General features: G+C 43.0%; 1 protein-coding gene across 5 annotated transcripts; it reads right to left on the bottom strand.

Moving 5' to 3' along the window:
• Nucleotides 1-2,313: 2,313 nt before the first annotated feature.
• Nucleotides 2,314-20,600, bottom strand: PATZ1 (POZ/BTB and AT hook containing zinc finger 1). Of its 5 annotated transcripts, none has more exons than XM_080560028.1 (6): nucleotides 18,765-20,595; nucleotides 16,304-16,367; nucleotides 12,888-12,959; nucleotides 9,690-9,861; nucleotides 5,141-5,278; nucleotides 2,314-3,795 (listed from the first exon to the last, which is right to left on the bottom strand). In XM_080560028.1, the coding sequence occupies exons 1-6, from the start codon at nucleotides 20,051-20,053 to the stop codon at nucleotides 3,380-3,382; spliced, it is 2,151 nt and encodes a 716-aa protein (XP_080416154.1). In that variant the 5' UTR covers nucleotides 20,054-20,595; the 3' UTR covers nucleotides 2,314-3,379. The 5 variants fall into 5 exon arrangements, with proteins under 5 accessions (XP_080416154.1, XP_080416153.1, XP_080416152.1 ...); XM_080560027.1 differs by having other exon boundaries at nucleotides 2,314-3,798; nucleotides 12,888-12,956; nucleotides 18,765-20,593; XM_080560026.1 differs by having other exon boundaries at nucleotides 2,314-3,798; nucleotides 18,765-20,591.
• Nucleotides 20,601-21,567: the final 967 nt, after the last annotated feature.

Below are 21,567 nucleotides of genomic sequence, written 5' to 3'. Positions count from 1 at the left end.
AAAAAAAAAAAAGTTATCATCTATACACTGACATGCCAATTAAAAACATAATAGAAACAAGTTAAGTGAGGTTGCAGCTTGGGGCATGTTAAGTATTTCCCTTTGAACTTTGAACTGGTGAGGCTGTTTTCTGTTTGGATCTGTCCTCTGATCTGTGAGCAGCAGACGCTTGCCAAAGTATAGAAGGTAAAAAAAATTGCATATAGATTAAATTCCTATCCAGAACTGAGTAATATCCCTCCAAAGCAGCAAAGAGCTCTGAATACCCACCTCTGCTGAAGATCTGCCCAACTCGCTAGTCTGCACCAATCTCTGTGTCGGTGCAAATCTCTCCCATTTACACTAGGATGACCTAGAACTGTAATTTCAGGATTGTTAACTTACTGCCTAATTGTTTTCCTGTTCACTAGACTGAGAATTATGTAGCTTCCATTCAATTTATTCATGACAACTTAGTAAGCATTTTCTCTGACAAGCAAAATGCACACTTAGTGTTTTAGAAGGCTTCCTTTTTTGTTCAAGGCTTTTCATTTGTTTCATCAGGTCAAAATCTGTACTGTTCAAAATTGCATTCCAATACACATGGCCAAAATTCAACCCACTAGTAACGCTGAAGTAAGGGGAGCTAAAACTAGGATGAAAATGACCTTTATTCTGGTCTCGAATTTTATGACTACTGCATGTTCTTCAAGTGCATATAGGAACAATGGGGACACCAACTTCTTGCATCTTTCAGAATACAGCCTCAATTCAACAGAAACCTTGCTGATGGCTTGCTGCTCGCTGCTTAAATACCAGCTACCTGTAAATCAGTGTGCCTGCAGTTGCATTTGCTAATCCCAATGAATTGTTATGCTGAGTGGGAAGCCTGCTCTATCTTGACTTGCTTGGCAGCTTACAGGGTTGCCTTGCTGTGGTCTAGATTTGTAAGTTATTTTAAACTGTTTTGTTACCTTACTGAAATGTCCTATTTCTGCTTGCCAAATAAGCTTATCAGTATAGCAACAGCAATAGAAACTTTGGTTTGGGGGTGGGGTGGGTGAGTGTTTTTTCTTCTTGTTGTTGTTGTTTATTTTGTGTTTTTTTCTTTCACTTTTAAATAAGATTCATGCCTATTCCCAGGATTCTGGGGGAAGATGAATGGAGAAGAATATGTCTTTCAGTCTCCCAACCTAAACTAATAGCAAAATGTCAAGTCCATTGCTACATGCTCTCAATTTAGAAAGTGCTAGTACTGTGAAGAGAAAACCATTGATTATTCATCCTCCGCTTAAAATACTCAAGAGTAGGCATTAAAATGTAGCTTCTTACATGAGAGAAGCTGGTGGTTCTAATTTAGTAGAGCTTAGAATGACATTCCAAAACCTATATACTTACAAAACATTCTACATTTTCAACACAAAATTAACAGCGGAATGTATCCCACAACATCTTCAGTTATAGATTAGCTGCAGGGTTTGGATTAGGAGCGCCTGTACAACACAAAGTGCCATAGCAGCAGTTTGTGGCTACATTCACATTTAATGCAGACATACCTCTTATAGAGGATGTAGGTCCTGGTCTGCAGTGGTCTGTCCTGTCACTGCATTAATGATGGGGACTGAATGCTATCGTTTCACAGAATACGAGAATGGCGTGGGACTTGGGCTCTTCAGGGTGGCCTTTCTGCAAATACTCAGTACCTACATAGCAGTTTGGTTTACCAAATCACTTCTTTAACCTTTTTTAATTAACCCTCACAACTATTTGGTGATGTAGAGAAAACTCTTCGCAGATAGGAAATCAAGGAATAAATTAAATGAGCTGCCCTACACGACTTTGAACATCAATAGCAGAACCATAATTATAACTCAGAGTATTCCTAACTCCTAACCCTGTGTAGAGCTAATCAAACAACATTTATACCTGGATTTGGTACATAAAGACCTTGAAAAGCTACATGGGAGGAGAGGGAAGGCCAAGAAAGGACACTATTTCTGCACAAGTGTTTTTTTTTCCAGATTAAATGGAACCTCGAACAGCCTAGAAGCGCTGCTTCTTTGCCTTTTGTTATCAATTGTTTTTTCAGAGATCTGCCGTTCACAATTCCCATCTATTATAGTACAAACCCTTCTCAGAAAAGAAATGAGTAAGACTGGCTTTTGCAAACCTGACTAAAGGCAGATCAGGAGAGCATGACTGTAGCCAAAAAGCCCAGGTCACTGAGAGTACAGTACAATGGAGAGAGGGATTAATATCGTATTTACTGGTTCTCATTTGCACACCTTTTGGACAGGTGGCTAAATTGCTCAAAAACCAGACAAAACGAGGGGATGCAAAGTAACATACTAACTTCTTTAATAGAGTCCAATCCAATTAAACCAAAATCACTCTGTGAACCCCTGGGTTTATTCACACTAAACAAGTCAGTGGTACATAGTGTTAACCCGATAGCTGATCGTGTTTATACCCTAGGTCCCCACAAGAAAAATGAGCACCAGTCAACCAGACTGCAATTGTATTTTTTCCTTTTTTTTTTTCCCCATAAAACTATTTCTTTCATAGACTTAAAACAATCAACTAGCCAAGTTATTAATTATGGTACATCTAAAAAAAATTAATACTAACCCTAATGTGACTGCTGCTTTAAGAGTGCTCTGTGTATCGCCTTAGACTGGCTTTTCAGTAGCAATTCACTACAACAGGTCCTAAAATAATAATAATAGAGAATTAAAAACCTGACAGCAAGTTCAATGGTTAAAAAGAACAAAACCTGTTCTGAATGGTGATTTTTCTCAGCAGTTCAGTTCTGCTGAAGCACTCACAGCCTCACAAATGGCAGAAGGGGTTCAAATTCTCTCACCTTCTTCACATTTTTTTGTTTTTAAAAGGACAACTGCATTGTAACCATGGGGCATTTTTCTTAATGTTATATTCAGTCAGTAAGGGGTCTGTTTTTAAAATTTACTGTGTTTTTCTGGGGTGGGTTAGGGAAGACGGGGAATAGAGAGGGAACAGAATATAGCTCCATGTAGCTGTAGCTCCCCATGTGCCTTGGTCACTAGGACTGTCTCTAATTCTCAGATCAGTGCTGGCAACTTCTTTTTTATTCTAGAAAATCATGACAAAACACCCGCTGCAGCCTCTAAAGCTCCATTTGGTGTTTTAAATCATGTCTCCTATCCAAGGTCACCGTCTTCTGTAATTTATCAGCTAAGAAGCATTTTTACCCTCTCCCCAGAGAAGGTTTAAAAGGTGGGGTAGAGCATGAGACAAAGAGGGAAGCTAAAATGAATAAAAAATTCTCAGCTATAGAACCAAATTTCATTATTTCCTCTTTCATTCACAGCATCTTATCATTATAGCCAGACTGCTGCTTTGCTTTAAGGTCAAACTGATCTCATTTTCCCTCTGGCCCCATTGGTTGCTGGTCGACCTCTGGATCCACTAGGGATGACGCAAATGCTGACTGGACGATCTGAAACCCAAATGACTCCAGAAGAGACATGTTCTGTTGGGGTGAAAAGGGGGATCCTAGAGCAGGACCAAGGTCCCCCAGTGGGCCACCAAGGGCCCTGACGTGAACTTTCTGTATGTGTTTGTTCAGATAAGACTTTGATCTGAAAAAGCTGCCACATTCAGGGCACGGGTACTTCTTCTCTCCCTCCGTCTCCATTTTGTTTTTGCTGACTGCCATGTCACACGAGAAGGACCCATTGGTGCTCTGTTTCTCGGGAGTCTTGAGGTCACTGGTGTCAGAGAGGTCTCCGTATGAATCAGAACTCTCAATCGGGTCCGAATGTGAACATTTCTGTCCTTCTATGGGAAAAAGAATAGAGAGAAGTTTTCAGAACCTTATCTCCCAAAACACATGCATTCAGACAGATGATACTGTTTACCACCTGATTCAATAATGCCTGTCATGTTAGAATGATACACACTTAGCACTGCAACCCCACATATTCTGAAGCCCTTGAGCACGTCCTCTTTACAAATTACAGAGCTGCTATCAGAGCAAGATCCAGGTTTTTAACATGGATTTGTAGTGATAGTTAATGCATCCATAACGTGTCTCTGGTTTTTGAATCCCAGAAGGTGTCTCAAAAAGTTTATACCTCAGGCACTACAAATACATGGACCCGATTATGAGTTTTAACTGTAGAAGTCACTCCCCACACTTCTGAAATACAGTTGATACTTTGAGGGAGAGCCTAGAAACCTAATAAAGTACAATAAGCTACAGGAAGATGTGAAAAAACCTGGACATATTTTACTCATTCACTCAGCACAGCAGTAGAGAGCTACTGCAGTTTCAGAGGTGCAATTCCATTTAATCCTGGGGAACTCTTTTTTAAATGCTAAGTGCAACACTGTTAGAAGTGATCTTCATAATCTAAAATTATTTCATGTTTAAACACTGTAGTGTGAAACAGGAGTTTGAGACACTATTTTAAGCCATTTGGATACATATCTTGGCGAAGCCATTGGTATTTTTGGAGCATTCCCCATTCTCCTCTGGCACTACGCCAAGAAAGTTTGTCCACACTTTTTGCTCAGTGTATATGAATGAGCGTGGGAAACCCAGACATACTGCCTAAACAAGCCTCTGAATACAAATAAGCTGTATCTACTATTAACTCTAAAAGACCAAAGAACCACTTGGCACAACCCAAAAGACAGATTTGCTCTGGACTCGGCATTATGAACCAAACAGGATATGCATGAAATCAACACAGCACTGAGCTGGAGTAAATCTCTTGTTAAATCAGCACACCACCCAGAAGCAAAGGGCTTCTGTAGTAACTCTATAAGGACTTCCAACAGGAAAAAAAAATGAGCTTTTCACTGATACAGACTTTCTTTAACCCATAATACTGCCTGTTCCTAGGTCAAGATGAACGAGCACGGCTTTTCCCATCTATAAAATTTAAGAAGCTGCCAAAAATTCAAGTCCTCTCATCTGCCTATGTCATTCCCCCAGACTTGTTAAATCAGCCATCCAAGGGCAAACATTACACACACTGATTTCGCTGCTTCTCCCTCAGCTTATTTCCAGTATTTTCCTTGTCCTTCCTCCCTTCCCTTTCTCACGCCCAGCCCAACAACCCACAACACAAAGTTCTGCACAGAGCAGCAAGGTGCAGAGGAGGGAGTCTCTTGCCTTTGATGCCATAGGTCCTGACGCAGTGGAACGCTGCTCCCCCATTCGGGATGGATTCCTGGTGCCTGGAGACCTGGGGAAGGGGAACACCGTGGTGGGTTTTAACATGGACCTTTAAGTAGGAGGCAGAGGAGAAACCTAAACAAGATAAAAGGAGATGAGATCCTGCCACCAGCAAAGACACACATCTGCCTTCCCTGTTCTTTATATCTTTCTCTTGTTCATATTCCCTATTACAAGTTTGCCATTAAATAATAATTTTTGAAAAAATCTTTCCCCCATTCAGCTCATCCCGAGTTTTAAAAAAAATATTGAAACTCGTATTTTGTCTGCAGTTAGCAAAAAAGTATTTCAAAATCAAATTTCAGTACTTCTATTAGCTCTGATCTGTAAGCCCAAACTATGGAAATTAAAAACATATATTTCAAACTCAGATTTCTAAACAGTTCCTGTTTTTTTTTTTTTTTTTTTTTACATTTGTACATGTGCATATTTATTTATTAACTCTCACAAATAAGGACTTTTCATTTAATGTAATATATTATCTCACAAATATTTTGGAACATTTTTTAAATAAGATTTTAATAAGCTTTGCAGTTAATACTAGAAATATTTGGACTATATATAAGGCACATGGAAGACAGTTTTAAAGACTTTCAACAACCGTTTTTTAAAATTAAATTTTGACAGAATATTATCACACTTTCATGCTGGAAACATTTTGCTTTAAGAACAGAGAGCACAACACATGTTTCACAGTCACAGATACAGTTCCTGTTCTGGATAGAGAAAACCTGAGACTTGTTAAACCAATACAGCATTTGCAGCACAAGCCCTTGAAACAGAACTTTCAGGTCAATGCTTCACTTTAAAAATGAAGAGATATGCTGTAATCTGTTCATCTATACTGTAATCCTACTTTTATGGTGATATAATTGCATTTACATTCAGTGAGATAAAATAATATATTAGGAAGGACACAAAACCAATGCTGGCACACTTCTTGGGTGGATTTTCTGACAGCAGCTGTTAGTTTCAGGTGCCGAATTTAATAATGAATGTGGCTTTACGCTAGAATTCCTTGTGGCTCCCCAACAGAATAATCCTCTGCACAGACTTAGCTCAGAAGCCAGGACCAAAGACTATCCAGGGGTTATTAATAATTATATATACAGGACCTGCAGAGCAAGACCAAACTCCGCAGCAACTTGCTCGTGGGGACAAAGGGTAGGCTGCTGAGAATGAACAAGAGATGGTTGCTGTGGATCCCTGAACTGAAGATAGAAGTACAGAGAAGTAGATAGATACAGCAAGAAAAGCACAAGTGAAGAAACCAAGAACATACTACGCTCAAAATACAAGGGAGAACTATTGAGGCCAAGTCATCCAGGGAACTAACATAAGGCTATTCCCCTCTGAAATAAGACAAGACCTACCCTCACACACAAAATGCTGTACTGAATGTCACTGGGCTGCAGGAGAATATATTTTTCCAACTACCAAAATCCACTGTAGGTATGGAAAGAATTTTTCCAGTAGAGAAAAGATGGAACAACAATGCTTCCAATTGCAAGGTACTTACTTCCCTTACTTCCTACATGTGTCTGAAACCCAAATGCATGCTGAGATAAGCCTCTTTCTAACACGTTTTAGCAACACATTAGAATCGTACCACCAACGATCAAAAAAAGGACTGCATAAAGTTATTCAGTGTTTTTCTGTACAACTGACACAGGAAAATCTAGAGTTGTAATCTCTGCTATACAATATTTTTTCTGAACTCTGCAATTCTATTTGTAGAATACATTGTTTTGTATAATGAAAGCTGCCTGCAAAGTGTGTTAGCTTCCCTTCACACACTTGGCAGATGAACACTTGAGTCATCAACTTCCATCAAGCAGTACGAATGCCAACTGCTTCACAGGAAACTGTTTGAAGTGAGATTTTTTTGATTTTATCCTTTTTTTTTTTTTCCTAAAGCACTCAGCACTGGCTTTTTTTTTCGGTAGGCCTTAATTATGAATAGCTGTCCTAGGTAGACGGGGGGGAGCGGGGGGAAATTCACAGTCAATAATCCTTTGCTTTTTAAAATCTCTTTAAAAACAAAATCGGGCTAATGCAGAGGATAAAGCAGCAGTATTTTTCAACGTAATGTATTCATTGTCTTACCCATATTTATCTCACAGCTCTGCAGAGCAGATTATTTCTTCATTCCAGAGAAAACAACATTAAAAACATGCATACAAAGGAAATGATCTGCTTTTGATAGATGGGATCTCTCCCTTGATGTCTCAGTTAACATCCACAAGGAGACAGACTACAGAAATAGCTGCAGAATACTCATTTTTCAAAAATTCTGATTTGGATTTAGCCAGAACATCTGGAGAATGCTTCCGCTTTTAATCAACTCTGTACCCACCATGAAAAAGACAAGAACTTATTTTACTGCAAAAAATTTCATGCTACTTGTGACTGGAATATACACTCATCTCCTAACTCATTTGATTTCTGTGAAACAAACAATGCACATTTTTGGTTTCATGTTCAATACACCAGCACATCAGCAAGAGAAAGAATAAATCAAAAATCCCATTGCACGAGCACTGTAGCCATGGCACGATCACAGCTGGGAGGATAGCACATAGCTTCTGGCTGCACCAATGCCTATGAAACAGAGGTTTTTAACTCATACATTTTCCACTGTGTTTCATGTCTCCAGCCTCTGCAATCTAAAAGATCTCTCTTCCAAACAATGAACACTCACTTGATTCTAGAACATTTTGGATTAAAAATCCCAGTATCACAGATCATAAATCTGTAATCAAAATTCACGGCACGTAACGAGTTCATAATACCATTATTTTGACAATGCCAGTCTGTAACTTCCCTTTCCTATGAATTTTAAAAGAAGGTAAATATTTAACAACTACTCAACAGTTCAGTTATGGCTTGTAAGTGCTGATTTATACTGAAATTCACAGCAACATGTAAGAAATACACGAACTGTAAGAATAAAGTAGCTGGTTACAGTTTGCTATACAACAGGTTCCCTAGCCTTCCACACCAAAGTGCCTATTTTATTTAAATTTCCACTGTATATTTAAACTTGTAAGATATGAAAAATTTTTTCAATCATTTCATTGTTTGAACGCCAGATTTGTCTTTGTCATGCTGACTAAATTTCGAAAGAGCTGCAGCGACATCCAGTGGTAGTTAAGTTGAAACTCAAGCTTATGAGCCCTGGAAAGGTGACAATTTCGCACACCCCATGTGAGTTTTTCTTTAGCACCAGGTTCAGATGAAAGAGAGCAGGATAGCACCTGGATCTTGGCTACTGTCCTCCATGTTGTTACCACAGAAAGGACTGGGATAAGCCTAAGGGGTGTTTCAGAAGATAGGCCTTTAGCTGAAGAGGAGGCCAAGCTTCATTTCAAACCATCTGCCCGGAGCTTCAGAATCTGAAGATTTTCAACCCAGATGACATTTGCACTCAAACTGATAGTATCATTTTCAGGACCTAACATATGGTTCAAATACTGGAAACACCTCTCTCACAATTTAATGTCTCTCATTACTCATCACGTCCTAGTCATCTAAAAGCTCCTGAAATCCTCACATCATTAAGTACAGAACAGTTTTATTCTCTCAAAAGATACCACCTCTCTTAAATTATATAAGTGAACACACATTAACAAAAAGCAACTCATCAGAAAAAACGAGATCACAAAACACAGCAGCAACCTGATCCCACACTTACTAGGTACGTGCACGGGTGTGAGCCAGCAATATACTTTGAAGTTGATTATTAATCATTCAAAATAAAACAAAACAGACATGGGTAAGTCAAAATGACTTTTTTTTCCTTTCTGAAATTTGCCCAGCTTGCCTTACAGCCCACATAACCTGTATCTACAACTCTCTTTCCAGTTGGACGGTACCACAAACAGATGGAAAAGCTTCAAAGCTGTATTTACACAAATAGAAGTAAAGCACACTTCTAGTGCTCTTTACCAGATGTGTTCTGGAAATGTACATTAATACAAACCAATTTCCCGGGTGAAGAGAGAGAAGCAGCTTCATTCTACTACTGCACCAGGAGGTTAAGCAAGACCGATAATATAATGTAGAACTTTTATGTACAGTATGTGATTTTCAACTTCATGTTTATTTCAGAGATTCTTCTTCCAGACTGAATGCAGGCACTCAGTTCCAACCAGGTATAGGAAAATATGTGCATGATGAACAGTGGCAAAGCAACATATCATGGTTATTTTATAGGCATCTGGCTATTTAGCAAATAAAATTCTCAAAATTGTATAATTTCCTTTAAATTTAAACCGAGTGTTTTCAGGAACTATCAGCCATGTATAATGGCCAGTCCTACAGCTCCATCAGTTTCAAGGTTAAGCATTCAATAAGGAAAACAAAGAATATATACACTTATATGGTATAACCTCCTCCTGTTGCAGAGAGTCACGAAGCCTTACAGCTTTCCTCCAGCACTTTCCCATTCCACTGAAATAAAAAAAAAAAGTAGTTTCCTCATTACCTCGATTACAGATAGTGCAGAAATTGCTTGGTCCTTCACTATGTTTCTTCAAATGATCTGCCATATATGCTGCCCGCAAGTACTTCCCGCACACCTGGCATGGAACTTTGTCTTCATGACATGCTAGGTGTGAGCGCAGTCGGTCACGAGTGGCAAAGGAAGCATTACAAGTCTGCAGGTACAACGAGAACCATGTGACTCATCAGCTCTGCTCAAAGCACTGATATTTGTCAAATCTGTTATGTATTGTTTAGAGTAAATACCTTAGACCCTGTGTATGCAAATGACACGATGCACAAGCCATTTCCCCACAAAAACAGTTCAGATCACCAACATACTGCAGAAGATGTGATGTTACTACTTAAAAGAATTAAGGAAGCAAGAAAATAGCTCTAACATACTACAGGTCAAACTTAAATCAAGATAGAATTCTAAGGCCCCTCATTGAGGATGAAGATACTAACACTTTGAGGGATATTCAGTAAAAGAAATAGCACAAACCAATTCATTCCAGTTACAGTGAATTCTGCCATTTCACTGAGCCATTACAATCACTTTAAACCACTCAAAGTGTCCTCTCTGTCACCTTCCTAAATTTTACTCTTTGATCTGAGCAATCTGACTCCAGTACAGAGGACCAAACCCTTTGGGCTAAGAAGGCATATAAGGAAGCATCAGAGAATTGGCTGGGATGAGAGGACAAAAGACAATAAAAGCCATTCTGGTATCCACAGTAGCAGTACAGATAAAGTGTGGGAGTGAAGCCTCAGAAGTGAGCAGGTATCAAAATAACTGAATGACACTGAGATCTGTGACAACTTACCCCTGATCAAGTTATCATATTCCACTTACTACCATGAAACAAACTTGATCTGGTGTACTACTTGCCCACTTCCCAGAGGCAATCCATATGACAGCTGAGGGAAGGCTCTCTCCCAATTTTATAATCACAGCAGTCGGCAGGCACGCAGGCTGTGTACATGGCCTGTTGTCCGTAGGTTCGTGCCCAATGTGCCATGCCAATAAGCACACAGAGGGTCCACACAAATAATCCAATCCAAAACTCCAATAACCCACACAAAGGTCTTTTAATTAAAGAATTAATTATATAACTGCAGAGTCAGATGCTTGGCGATCTTTCGCAAAGCGAGCACACCTCTGACTCGAATCACCATCATTTATACAGAGCAAACTTGTGAAAACTCTCTCTTTGGCTACTTTTGATTGGCCATTACAGCTCACCTAACTTATCTCTACTGAGTTTGCGCATTACAGAGGAACAGTGGAGGGGAACACCAAATCCCACATTAGCATACATTAGCTTTTGATGGGTGTGATCTTTAATATGTTAATGACCCTTAGTGAGCAGAAGGTTACTATAGGTCAGTCTGGAGCTGGTTTTCTCCTTCTTGTTTTTTATCTTTTATCCCTTATCTTCCTTGCTTCTGCTAGCTCAAGGCTACCTGTCTCTTACTTTCAGCTAAAAGGCTACACAAGCTACAGGCCTCCCTATTTTCTTCAAGGTTTTCTTATTTTTTCCCAGCTTTTGATCTGGTGTACTACTTGCCCACTTCCCAAAGGCAATCCATATGACAGATGAGGGAAGGCTCCCTCCCAGTTTTAAAATCATAGCAGTCAACAGGCACACAGGCTATGTATACGGCCCACTACAATGGCCTGCCAGTTCTGAAAGGCTGGCTGTACCTCTAATATGAATTAAAATAATAAACTACCAGTAATACACTGTGCAAGTTATTATACTCCAAAACCATTGCTCACAAATGGAAGAGCAAAAACAAAAACAAGCATATGTTAGAATGACCAGACCAAGAGGGCAACAGTGACATTCCAGAGTGTACAGTGTTTGGTTTATACCACACCTTTATATAAAATAATGCAGTTTTAAAATGTATAACCAGAGTCCCTTATGAGATAACATGAGAATATTAAGTGATATGGGAACTGGATACAATCTGTCTTTTCAAGTATCAGTGTGTAAATAGACAAATCTTCACCAGAGACAGACTTGCAAAAGTAACAACCCAACTAAAATTACAAAGTAATAACTTCAGATAAATGGAATCGACAAATACAAAAGAGGGTAACCCATGTAATTTTATGAAATTTAGTTAATCAAGAGCTTAATCCAAAAAACATTGAAGGTAGCTGAAAAGTATCTACCAATTTCAACAGGCTTTAGACTGATTTGATCCTTCGAGATGCTTAAGTATGGTAAACTCCCATGGAGCTGAGGCTACCCTGCATCAAGCACAAGACTTAGCACCTCACAGGATCAGGACTTAATGTACTTAAAAAGGCAACAGTAAAATTATCTGGTTTTCCATGATACACAGAGATTTGACTCAGCTCACCAGACAAGGAATCATAAATCACAAGCAGTGAAGATAAAGAGGCAAATTCTTGAACGTGAAAGATTTCTCTTCATTTGAAATCTCAGGACACAGCGCTGAGCAAAACAGGTGCAGCTTTCACTTACTTAAATGTTATTAGAGGTAAACCCTCAGTTAAGCCAGGATTCTAGCACTGACACTAATCAATCTGCTGGATATCAACTGAAGGTATATAACTAGACAACCAAGGATGACAGCCAAAAGATCCATCATCAGTTACCCTAGTAATATTGAGCCACAGTAAGCGTCCATACAACTGCATTGGGAGTGCATTAGTTTATAAAGCAGACCAGAGACAAACCACACAAATACAGGGATGCCAGAAGTAAAACCGTATCTGTCCCATATTGAACTGATCAAGTTGAAAGCTTAGGAAAAGGCAATATAATCATTTCTGTGTTGCTGCTGAGTTTTGCAAAGTTCACCTTTGGATAATCTATATAGCAAATATATCTGTGAAGAATCTTAAAAAAAATCAGTCCAGTGGAGAAAGCAAGAATCAGTTTAGCTAAATCATAACAATGGGAGACAGGACTATGCTTAAAGAAAACCCCAAAGTTAATATCCGAATAGTTAATATTTATAAAAGGTATAGAGCAAAAACAACAAAAAAGTAAAAAGTTTTATTTTATAGAAGATGTGAAGTGCTAAGTGAGTACTAAGTATTTATCATTAATTGTTAATCATAGAAGAAAAATCCAGTGCTTTCCTATCAAACATTGCACAGGTACATAAATAGATCAAAAAGAATATATATAAAGTTTAAAAAACATGGTTGAAGAAATACCTCTTGAAGTTTCAACTTTTCTATGGCTGTGGATGTCTCTGAGCTTATTCCATGGTGGCTGCCATTTTCCTGCTAATAGGCAGGAAGTAAGAGAAATTAGGACAGGAAGAAACTCATTCTACATTGAAATCAATGGGAAAAGCACTGGACTCGGGATGCCAAATTTAGGTTTATTTAAATAAATAGATCTTTTTCTTTGTCAAAGGTTATGCTTTAATTTAACCTACTTTGTTCTATTTTATTTATTTAAATTGCCAGAGGAACAACCTGCCTCTTCTCTCAGAGAAGGAGCAAACTTCTGTTTTCTCCCCTTTTTCTTTCCCATTCACAGACTTTCAGATCAGTTTCCTCCCAAACTGCAGCCTAGCTTTTATACCATTCACCCTCAAAAGCCAACAATCCAGCCTCACCCCTTCCCATGATGAGCCAACAAACTGACCTATCCCATCATGGCCAGAAAACTAACTTACCCCTTCTCCTTCACCCAGAACTCAACTGTCAGATTTAAAAATAATAATAATATGTATCAACAGTGCAACAATCCAGGGGAAATGTAGCCAGAGTGCCATTATCTGGACACCAAAGCAATGTCTTGGATCTGATTTTTCAGATGCCTTGGGTCTGTGGAGGCATTCACCATTCTGAATCTATTTTAACAGTAATGAAAAAGCTGGAATCAGGTCTGTGTCTGGCATCACGTGCTGCAGGTGCTGGAGGCTGGGAGAGTTTTTCAAAGACCTGTGAAGCCCAACCATTACATTAAGGAGATGAGCACAGGATTACATGCCAAGCTACACTACTGCAGTAACATTCAGCTTACTACTGTCCTGCTTCTCACGGTTTCATTTTATTGTTCTGAAGTTGGGTTGACACCCTCCCTCTTTTGTTTTGGCAGTTGAAAATGTACATTGATGCCACATTGTCACCCCTACAAAACATTAGATATTCACCGGTATGCCAAGAAACATGAGGACTCAGGTAAACAGCCTGGATTTTGTTTAGATCACAGCAGCAGAGTACTTTCAAGAATTCCACTAGAACAGAGGATTCTGGAAGGTTTTTCTGTTTACCTAAAGAATCTCTTTTGCAGTATATATAAATAAACATATAAAATATAAACAAAGTGTGACAATAACAAGAATTTTCAACAGGAACTCAACAGATTCAAAAAAGATGCTCAATGTTGCTTGGCCTACTCTCATGGGGGATAGTTTGCCGAAAGAAATCGACGACAAACTGAACGAAAAGTGGCAAAGCAACACGTCAACATTAAGCTATTTTCCTTCCTAGCAGCCAGATTCTGTGTCTAGATACACGTCATGGAACAGAAGTGTTATTGGTTATGAGATAATCGGAAGGAGAACTTTATCAATTTATGTATCAGCTTTCAGATTTGAAACAAATTTTCAGTGATACCATCCCTTCCGTGGCTGTAACATGTGTATCAGATTTGTGCATACTCAAGAAGACTTTCTTAATCTGACAGGATATCGTGAAGTATTTTTTGCAAAGACACATGACAGCTCTTTAAAAAAAAAATCTACCCATTGTTTAAGATTAATGACAAATTAACTTTGCAAGGTTAAGCAGTCAAAAATAAGCAACAAACCAAGCCTGAAATGACAACCTCAACCCTGCCCTCATGCTTGTACCCTATAGCCTATCTTTTAACTGAAATGAACAGTGCATGTAACATTACTGTACTTTAAAAAACACACAATGAGAAAGACTGCTCTTAGCAAATGCTATCACAAAATACATGTGTGCAAGGAAACAGAGTTGAGTTGGCCGTACAATCTTAGCTTCTGTATTTCTTGACTTTCTAGCTCTTAGTGTACCCTCTGATTCACATTTGCAGAGGTTATATTTAACACTTAATTCAATCAGAAAACTGTAAAAAAAAAATTATCAGGTATTAGCTGGCAAAGGACAATTCATACACATCAGTGTTGTTCATAAATTTCATGCATTTAGTAACCTTGATATGAACTGGCAAAAGACTGATGACTTCCCGGTTATGTGGGGACCTAAATATTAATTTTTGTATCTGCACACAAATAAATGCTCTATGGATAATTTTTTTCAGTTATCTTCTGTGTTATTTATCCACACAGACGCCTTGCTATCTCCAAATTGTGTGGTCTTTATTGAGAGCAGAATTTCCCAATTTATATGAATCTACAGCCCTAAATCATCTTAAGAAGTTTAAATGAGTCTTAGGTTTTTGATAGGGCAAGATGTAAAATCAACACGAAGGCTCTGTGGACTGATTTTTAAAGGTGTTGAGCTCCCACAGATCTTGCTGAAGTCAACAGAAACCTTTAGATAGCTCTCTCTATATGAAAATCTGTTCACTGGATTAATAAAATTGCAAAAACATTTCAAAACTTTCACAATTTGGAGGAAACGTAGCAAAGATGTGTCAAGAGATGGAAAAATAAAGCCGATGAGAAGGCAGCAGTCACGTAGGATTGACTTGGTTTATGTGGTCAACATTTTTAAAGAAAAAAAATCCTCTAACCTTCACTGTCTTCAAAGAAAATGAAGTTATCTTGCTCAAACCTTCTTAAAATAAATAGATAGCTAAGCCTTTCCTCAGAGAACAAGCATGGAGACTGTTCGCTCAGCATATGCTTTTAGATATTTGCCCAACAAATATGTGAATACAGTGGGTGATAATGGAAGCAGATTCTCAACTTAACACTTCCAGGCACCTTTTAAATCTCTATACAAATTAATTACAAAATATCTTTAGTGATTTGTTCTTTCAAACCCCAACAAATAGTTTATTGACTGTAAAAAAACAAAAACAACAACAACAACAAAAAACTACATACAGCATTATGATATTACATCACAAACGGTATTGTGCTAATGTTATCTATACTCTCACTGGGATAAAAAAAAAAAGCTTCCAATTTTGCTCAGTGCAATGTTCTGAAGGCTATGTGATAAAAAGAGCATCTTGGAAATTTATGTTAATTCACCAATTTTATTTGAAATTATTCTTAAAAAAAAAAGTCATCATTGGAGCCTCCTGCTGGTAACCACCGTGAATGTGGAAGAGGGTGTGGAAAAAATGGGGCATCGCCTTTGTCGTCGGCTCTAAGCCCAGGGACACTGTGACTGGGTAAGAGATCCAGGGGGAGACTGGGACAGAGCAGCAGGGAGAACATCTGGGGATGGGGAGGGAGGCAGGAGGACCAAAGCAGCAGATGACACAAGGGGCTGGGGGACAGGAGGACTGTAAAGCTACCGCTGTTGAATACCATTATTTACAAATATTTGTCCCAACCTCACACACGTAGTCCCACAAATTTTTATTGATACTTCATAATTCTCTGCATATTCATAAATCTAGTGCCTTAAAACAAAAAGATTACCCATACGTCAGTCTAAACCCCTCCAGCTCCTACCTGACACTTGTGAGGTCTCTCTGAGGTATGCACCTGTTTGATGTGTCCATTCAAGTGGTCTGGCCTTAAAAGAAAATACACATATGCACACTTAAAACAAATACTAAAAATAAACTTACAATTTTAACCAAAAAAGAGACAATCTTGTGGTGGATCTATTCCAAATATAGCGACATTTAACTTTGCAAGAACCAGATCACCAACAAGTGGGACTCTACCTTGGTAAGTACTCTCTCCAACTTGCTAGAAGGGCAGCATTTTCTCAAGGAGAAATTATGACTGAACGACCAAAGAAAACAGAAATGCAAGCTACAATTTTCAAACCTGCATGTCTTCTTCCAAAATCCTATTCAGATCTTGACAATCAGGGAAATTTGATTTACAGTTGCTGAATATTTGAAAGTCGATCCCTTTTGATTTATGTCCCAAACATGGATGTAAGAAGCCAACTTTAAGCACCTTTGTGCAAAAAGACTGACTCTAACTCTGTTGCTGTGACACGTTATCCACCAGCAAGACAAAAAAATGCTGTCCTAACTCACAACTTGGTGGGGAGACTGCATTAATACAAATAAGTGCTCTGGAGGTCCCAACTAGAAGGTGCAATGGAAGAGCAAATTATTACTGAAAAAAAGTCAGACCGTTCTTCACAATCAGTAAAGCCTAGTTTGAAGAGAAGACTGAATAGCTGCAGATTTTCCTGGTGGGAGTTTCTCCTAGGGGGAAGAAAGCTTTTCATTGTATGAGGCCCAAACTGCTTGGAAACAAGTTCTCCACCCTCTCCTCCCCCAGCTTTCCAGCTGCGCCAATGAGAGGACGCGGGATGGAATTCACGCACGGCAGACAGAAAATTGACTGAACTTTGCAGGCAGGCTGTTAAACCTGATGCTCCAGCACGGGGGCTGGAGCTGTGCAACCGGAAAGCCTGGCTGGGGTCCTTCCAGGTGCTTCAAGCCTGGTAACCTCACGTGCTGTGCTACTGAATGAAGGAAAGGATACCAAAATCGGACATTGCGCTTCCAGCTTTCCTTTGGCTGCTCCTATAACTAAATACTTCTATATAGGAAAGATTCTCTGCCTTTCCTACTTGGATTTTACAAAGATGTATCGACACTTTTGTTCATTTTTGTAACACTAATCCTGCTTTTTCATATTAAATTACTGGGATAATTAAGAGTTTGACATGTATCTTTCACCTCCCATTGTTGACAGAAATCTTTCATACAGCAACAGAAAATTTTAAACGTGACTAAAAGCAATAAAAATTGGCAGATGATCTCAGGTAGTACTATAGTAAAAAGCATACTTTCACTTTTAGCTAACAGATGAAATTTCCTGTTTTATAACTTTCCTCCACTAAATTTGCAGTCCCGAAGGCAGTGCATCCCCTAATTATTGCTGATTTTTTATTCATTTTTTAAAGAAAAATCTGCATTTTCTTTATTTCAGTAACAAAAAGTTCCCCTACCCACAAGAGAGCTAGCAGGAGCACAATTCCTACATTTATACAGCTGGGACAATTCTAGCCCTAGAAGCCTTTTGATTCATTTTCCTGCCTCAATTCCTCCTCTCCTGTTGGAGCAAACCAACTGCTGTAGAAAATCGGCGGCTGCTACAAAGGGAACGCGGAGTGTAGGCATCCCCCCTCCCCCCACTACTTCTAGCCTGAAAGCGAGCAGCAAACTTACAAAAAAAAAAGTTGCAAATGCATTAACTTAGACTGTAAGATACCACTAACATGACTACGTGTACCAAACTACTTATATTAAATTAACTCCCACAAACAGCGACAACAAAAAATCAGCAACATTAAATGCACAGATCTTACGTATGTTGCAGGGCAGAAACAGGATCCCCTTCAGAAGGATGTAAACCCAAAGGACACAAAGATCATGTATTAAAAGATACTTGATGCTGCAGCCTTTGAAATCTCACCTCTTCCTTCACATTTGGGTGATAAAAAACATTACGAACTAAGAGAAATGAAGGGAAGTTAAGAAAAAGAAAATTTAAAATGGATACGAGAAAAATAATAAACTTGAGATGTATTAATATTTTGCACTTCAACAGCACCTTCAAACCACTTACAAATCAGTAGTCTCTAGCCACTTATGTGAGGTAGGTAATTATTTCAATACCCATTTCACAGAAGAGTCGTTTGAGGGAGAGACTAACTGATTTGCCCAAGGACACGCATACTCCAAGTCTGGGACAAAGCTGGGAATGTTACCCAGAAGCCAACTGACTCCCAGTTCTACGTCTTAATTACTTTTAAATCCTCTCAAGTGACTGTAGAACAGCCTCCCAGCGGAAATGATGAAAGTCTCATTTCTCAAGGCATTTTAAACTGGAACAGTCAAACTACCCTATGCACAAATTGTTCTTGTTTCCCAGGGGACGGGAAAGGCAACTTCCTAGGTCTCTGTGTGTGTGTCTATGACCCTTATAAGTACTCTCTTACCTGGAAAAGCCTTTTCCACAGCTCTGGCAGATGTAGGGCTTTCCCACTGAGCCATCGTGAGATCGCACATGATAGGACATCCTGTCTTTCCGCTTGAACCGTAACCCACACACTGGACAAGAGTAAGGCTTCTCACCAGAGTGTGACAGCTTGTGCCGATTCAGGTGGTACACGTCCCGAAAAATCTTGCCACAGATCTCACAGGCCACCTGTTTCCTCGTCCTGCTTCTCTTTCGGGGGGCATCAGGGTCATCCTGACCAGGGACACCATTTTCACCCAGCCTCGGGGGTGGGATGTCTATGTAGCCCAGCTGTAAGCTCGTCACCCCGTGTTGAGCCTCGTGCTGACGAAGACGGTTAGCATCCGTAAACACTTTCCCGCAGAGGCCACAAGGCAGGATGCCAGCCTCTCGCAGCCCCCCAGGGGCACCAAACATCATGGAGTCCAAGAGGTTGGCTTTACGGGGACGCCCTCTGCCCCTCTTGGTACTCAAAGTGGGGGCACTAGCAGCAACGTTCTGAAAGGGTGAGGCCAGCAGTGGTGGGGAAAGGGGGCCTGCCACCATGGGCAGGCGGTCCACACCCTGCAGAACGGGCAGGGAGGACTGAGCAGCGGTGAGCGCAGCCCGCGTGGCCTCATCTTCGGGCATGCCAGCGATGCCATTGCCATTGGGGGCCAAGGTGGCACCATTGGTCATATCAAGAGGGAAACCGAGGTCAGCAGCCCCCGGGCGGAACAGCATAATGTCGGGGCGCGCGGGGGGCACGAGGATCTGCACATTGGACTGCTTGATGACCTCCTGGCAGATGTCAATCACCGAGCGCATCAGCAGGAACTTGGCAGCCGTCATGAGCTCCGGGAAGCTCTCCAGCCGCACCACGATGCGCGACGTGTAGGCGAAGTCCAGGATGTCTCCGAACACCTTGGAGCTGATGGTGTGCATCTCCAGTTCCCGCCCGCCCCCGGGGGCACCGCCGGCCGCCGCCGCGGCACCGCCGGCCGCCGCCGCCTCCGTCGTGCCCCCTTCTCCGCCGCCGCCGCCGCCGGCCGCTCCGTCGCCCAGCTGCGCGCTGAACACCGACTCGAAGTACTCGCTGCAGGCGGCCAGCACCGCCCGGTGCGCCGGAAAGCTCTCGTCGCCCACGCGGAGGAGCACGTCGCAGAAGCGGCCGCCGTTCTTGCGCTGCTGGTTGAGGCTGTGCAGCATGTCGGCGCTGTGCCGGCTCACCTGGTACGTGTAGCAGCCCGACGAGGGGCCGCAAGCGGCGGCCTCGCTCACCCGCTCCATGGGGCTTGCGCCGCCCCGCTGGCGCCCGCAGGGGGCGCGCACTCTCAGGGCCGCCGGGCGGCGCGCTGCTCCTCCTCCTCCTCCTCCTCCTCCTCCTCCTCCTGCTCCTCCCCGCCCCTGGCCGGGCCGGCGGCGGCGGTGCGCGCTGCGCTCCCTGCCCAGTGCGAGGGGATGGCGGGCGGAGGGAGAAGGGAGGGGGGGGAAGAAAGGAGAGGGGGGGCGAGACAAAAGGCTCGGGCTGCGGAGGGGCGCGGGGCCGCCGCCGAGCCCTGCGAGCTCCGCCCGGGCCCGGCCGCCACGAGGCGCTGCGGCCGTCGCGGGAAGGGGCGTGCGCGGCGCGGCTGCAGCGAGCCGGGAGGGACGGGGCTCCGGCGGCTGCGGCTCCGGGCTGCCGGCTCCCGTCCGTCCCTGTGTGTTTGGAGCGGAGGAAAGATGGCAGCGGCTGCACTTCCTCTTGCACTTTCACCCCTGGGGGGAGGAGAAGGAGGGGGCGATACCACCCCCCCTACAAAAATCCAGCGGGGGCCCCCCGGCTGCTGCTCCCCCGCCGAGCGCCGCCGCCGCCGGCTCCGGCCCGGGCCCCGCCCGCCTCGCCGCACCCTCACCGCCGGCGCCGCAAACTTTCCGCTCTTCTTTTCCTCGAGAAGCCCCCCACCCTATTCATAGAGACCCCCCCCCCGCCCCTCCAGCCGCTCGGGCTCCCCCCTGCCCCCCCGCTTCCTGCCCCCCTCCCTCCCCGCATCCGCCAATGCTCGAGCAGCCCGAGCCAGCAGGCCGGCCCCCACCCCGCCCGCCCGCGGGGGCTGGGGGCTGCAGCCCCCCCGTTCCCCCAGCACCGCTCCTCCAATGCCGAGCCGGCAGCCGGGGGCCCCCCCCCTCGGCACACGGGGGTGGGGGGGCTGCGCTCGCCCCCTCCCCCAAATATCCGGGCTGCAGCTCGCCCCCCCGGGCCCCCCTCCCGCCGGGGAGAGGAGGGGCTGGAGAGAAGGGGGGGGGGGGTTGCAGGCAGCCTCCCCCCCTCCCCAGGAGCAGAGCGGCCAATGCAAACCCTCCCGGAGCTGCAGAGGCGCCGAGCGGCCCCCACCTCCTCTCCCCGCCCGAGGAGAGCCGATCCCCGAGGGGCCGGGGGCTGCGGCCTCCCCCCGCCCTTTCATTGCATTCTTTCCCCCCCCCCCCCCCCAGCAACTCTCAGCGTGGCCAAAAAAGCGAGGCGTTGCGTGTTTTTGGGGGTACCCCCTTCCCTTCACCCCCTTCTCCCCCGGTGCAGAGATTCCCCCCGCCAGGAGCGGCTGGGAGAAGCGGTACCCGCGGGCAGGGGGCTGCGGGAGGCGCAGCCTCGAGCGCTGCCTCCATGTTGGGGGAACGGCCTCCCCGCGGGGCCTCCGCTGCCCCGCCGTTCCCACGGCCGCGCTGCCAGGCTGCCGCTGGCCCCGGGGAAGCCACCCCGAAAGGCACGGCTGCGGGCCGCTGCCGGGGGCTGCCTGCACCGGCCCGGCGCTGAACCTCCCCTGGGT

The sequence above is a fragment of the Anser brachyrhynchus genome, assembly GCF_964034855.1.
Source record: "Anser brachyrhynchus genome assembly, chromosome: 17".
Classification (NCBI taxonomy): domain Eukaryota; kingdom Metazoa; phylum Chordata; class Aves; order Anseriformes; family Anatidae; genus Anser; species Anser brachyrhynchus.
Note: the sequence above shows the minus strand (reverse complement) of the source record. Positions and strands in the feature narration are given on the sequence as shown.

Excerpts from the sequence above, each read along its gene's own strand:
- PATZ1 (XM_080560026.1), bottom strand. The coding sequence starts at position 20,053 with ATGGAGCGGGTGAGCGAGGCCGCCGCTTGCGGCCCCTCGTCGGGCTGC. Across the intron at positions 16,368-18,764 it reads TGTGGAAAAGGCTTTTCCAG|GCCAGACCACTTGAATGGAC; the intron begins GTAAGAGAGTAC and ends TTTTCTTTTAAG. Across the intron at positions 12,960-16,303 it reads AGAGACCTCACAAGTGTCAG|CAGGAAAATGGCAGCCACCA; the intron begins GTAGGAGCTGGA and ends CCTGCCTATTAG.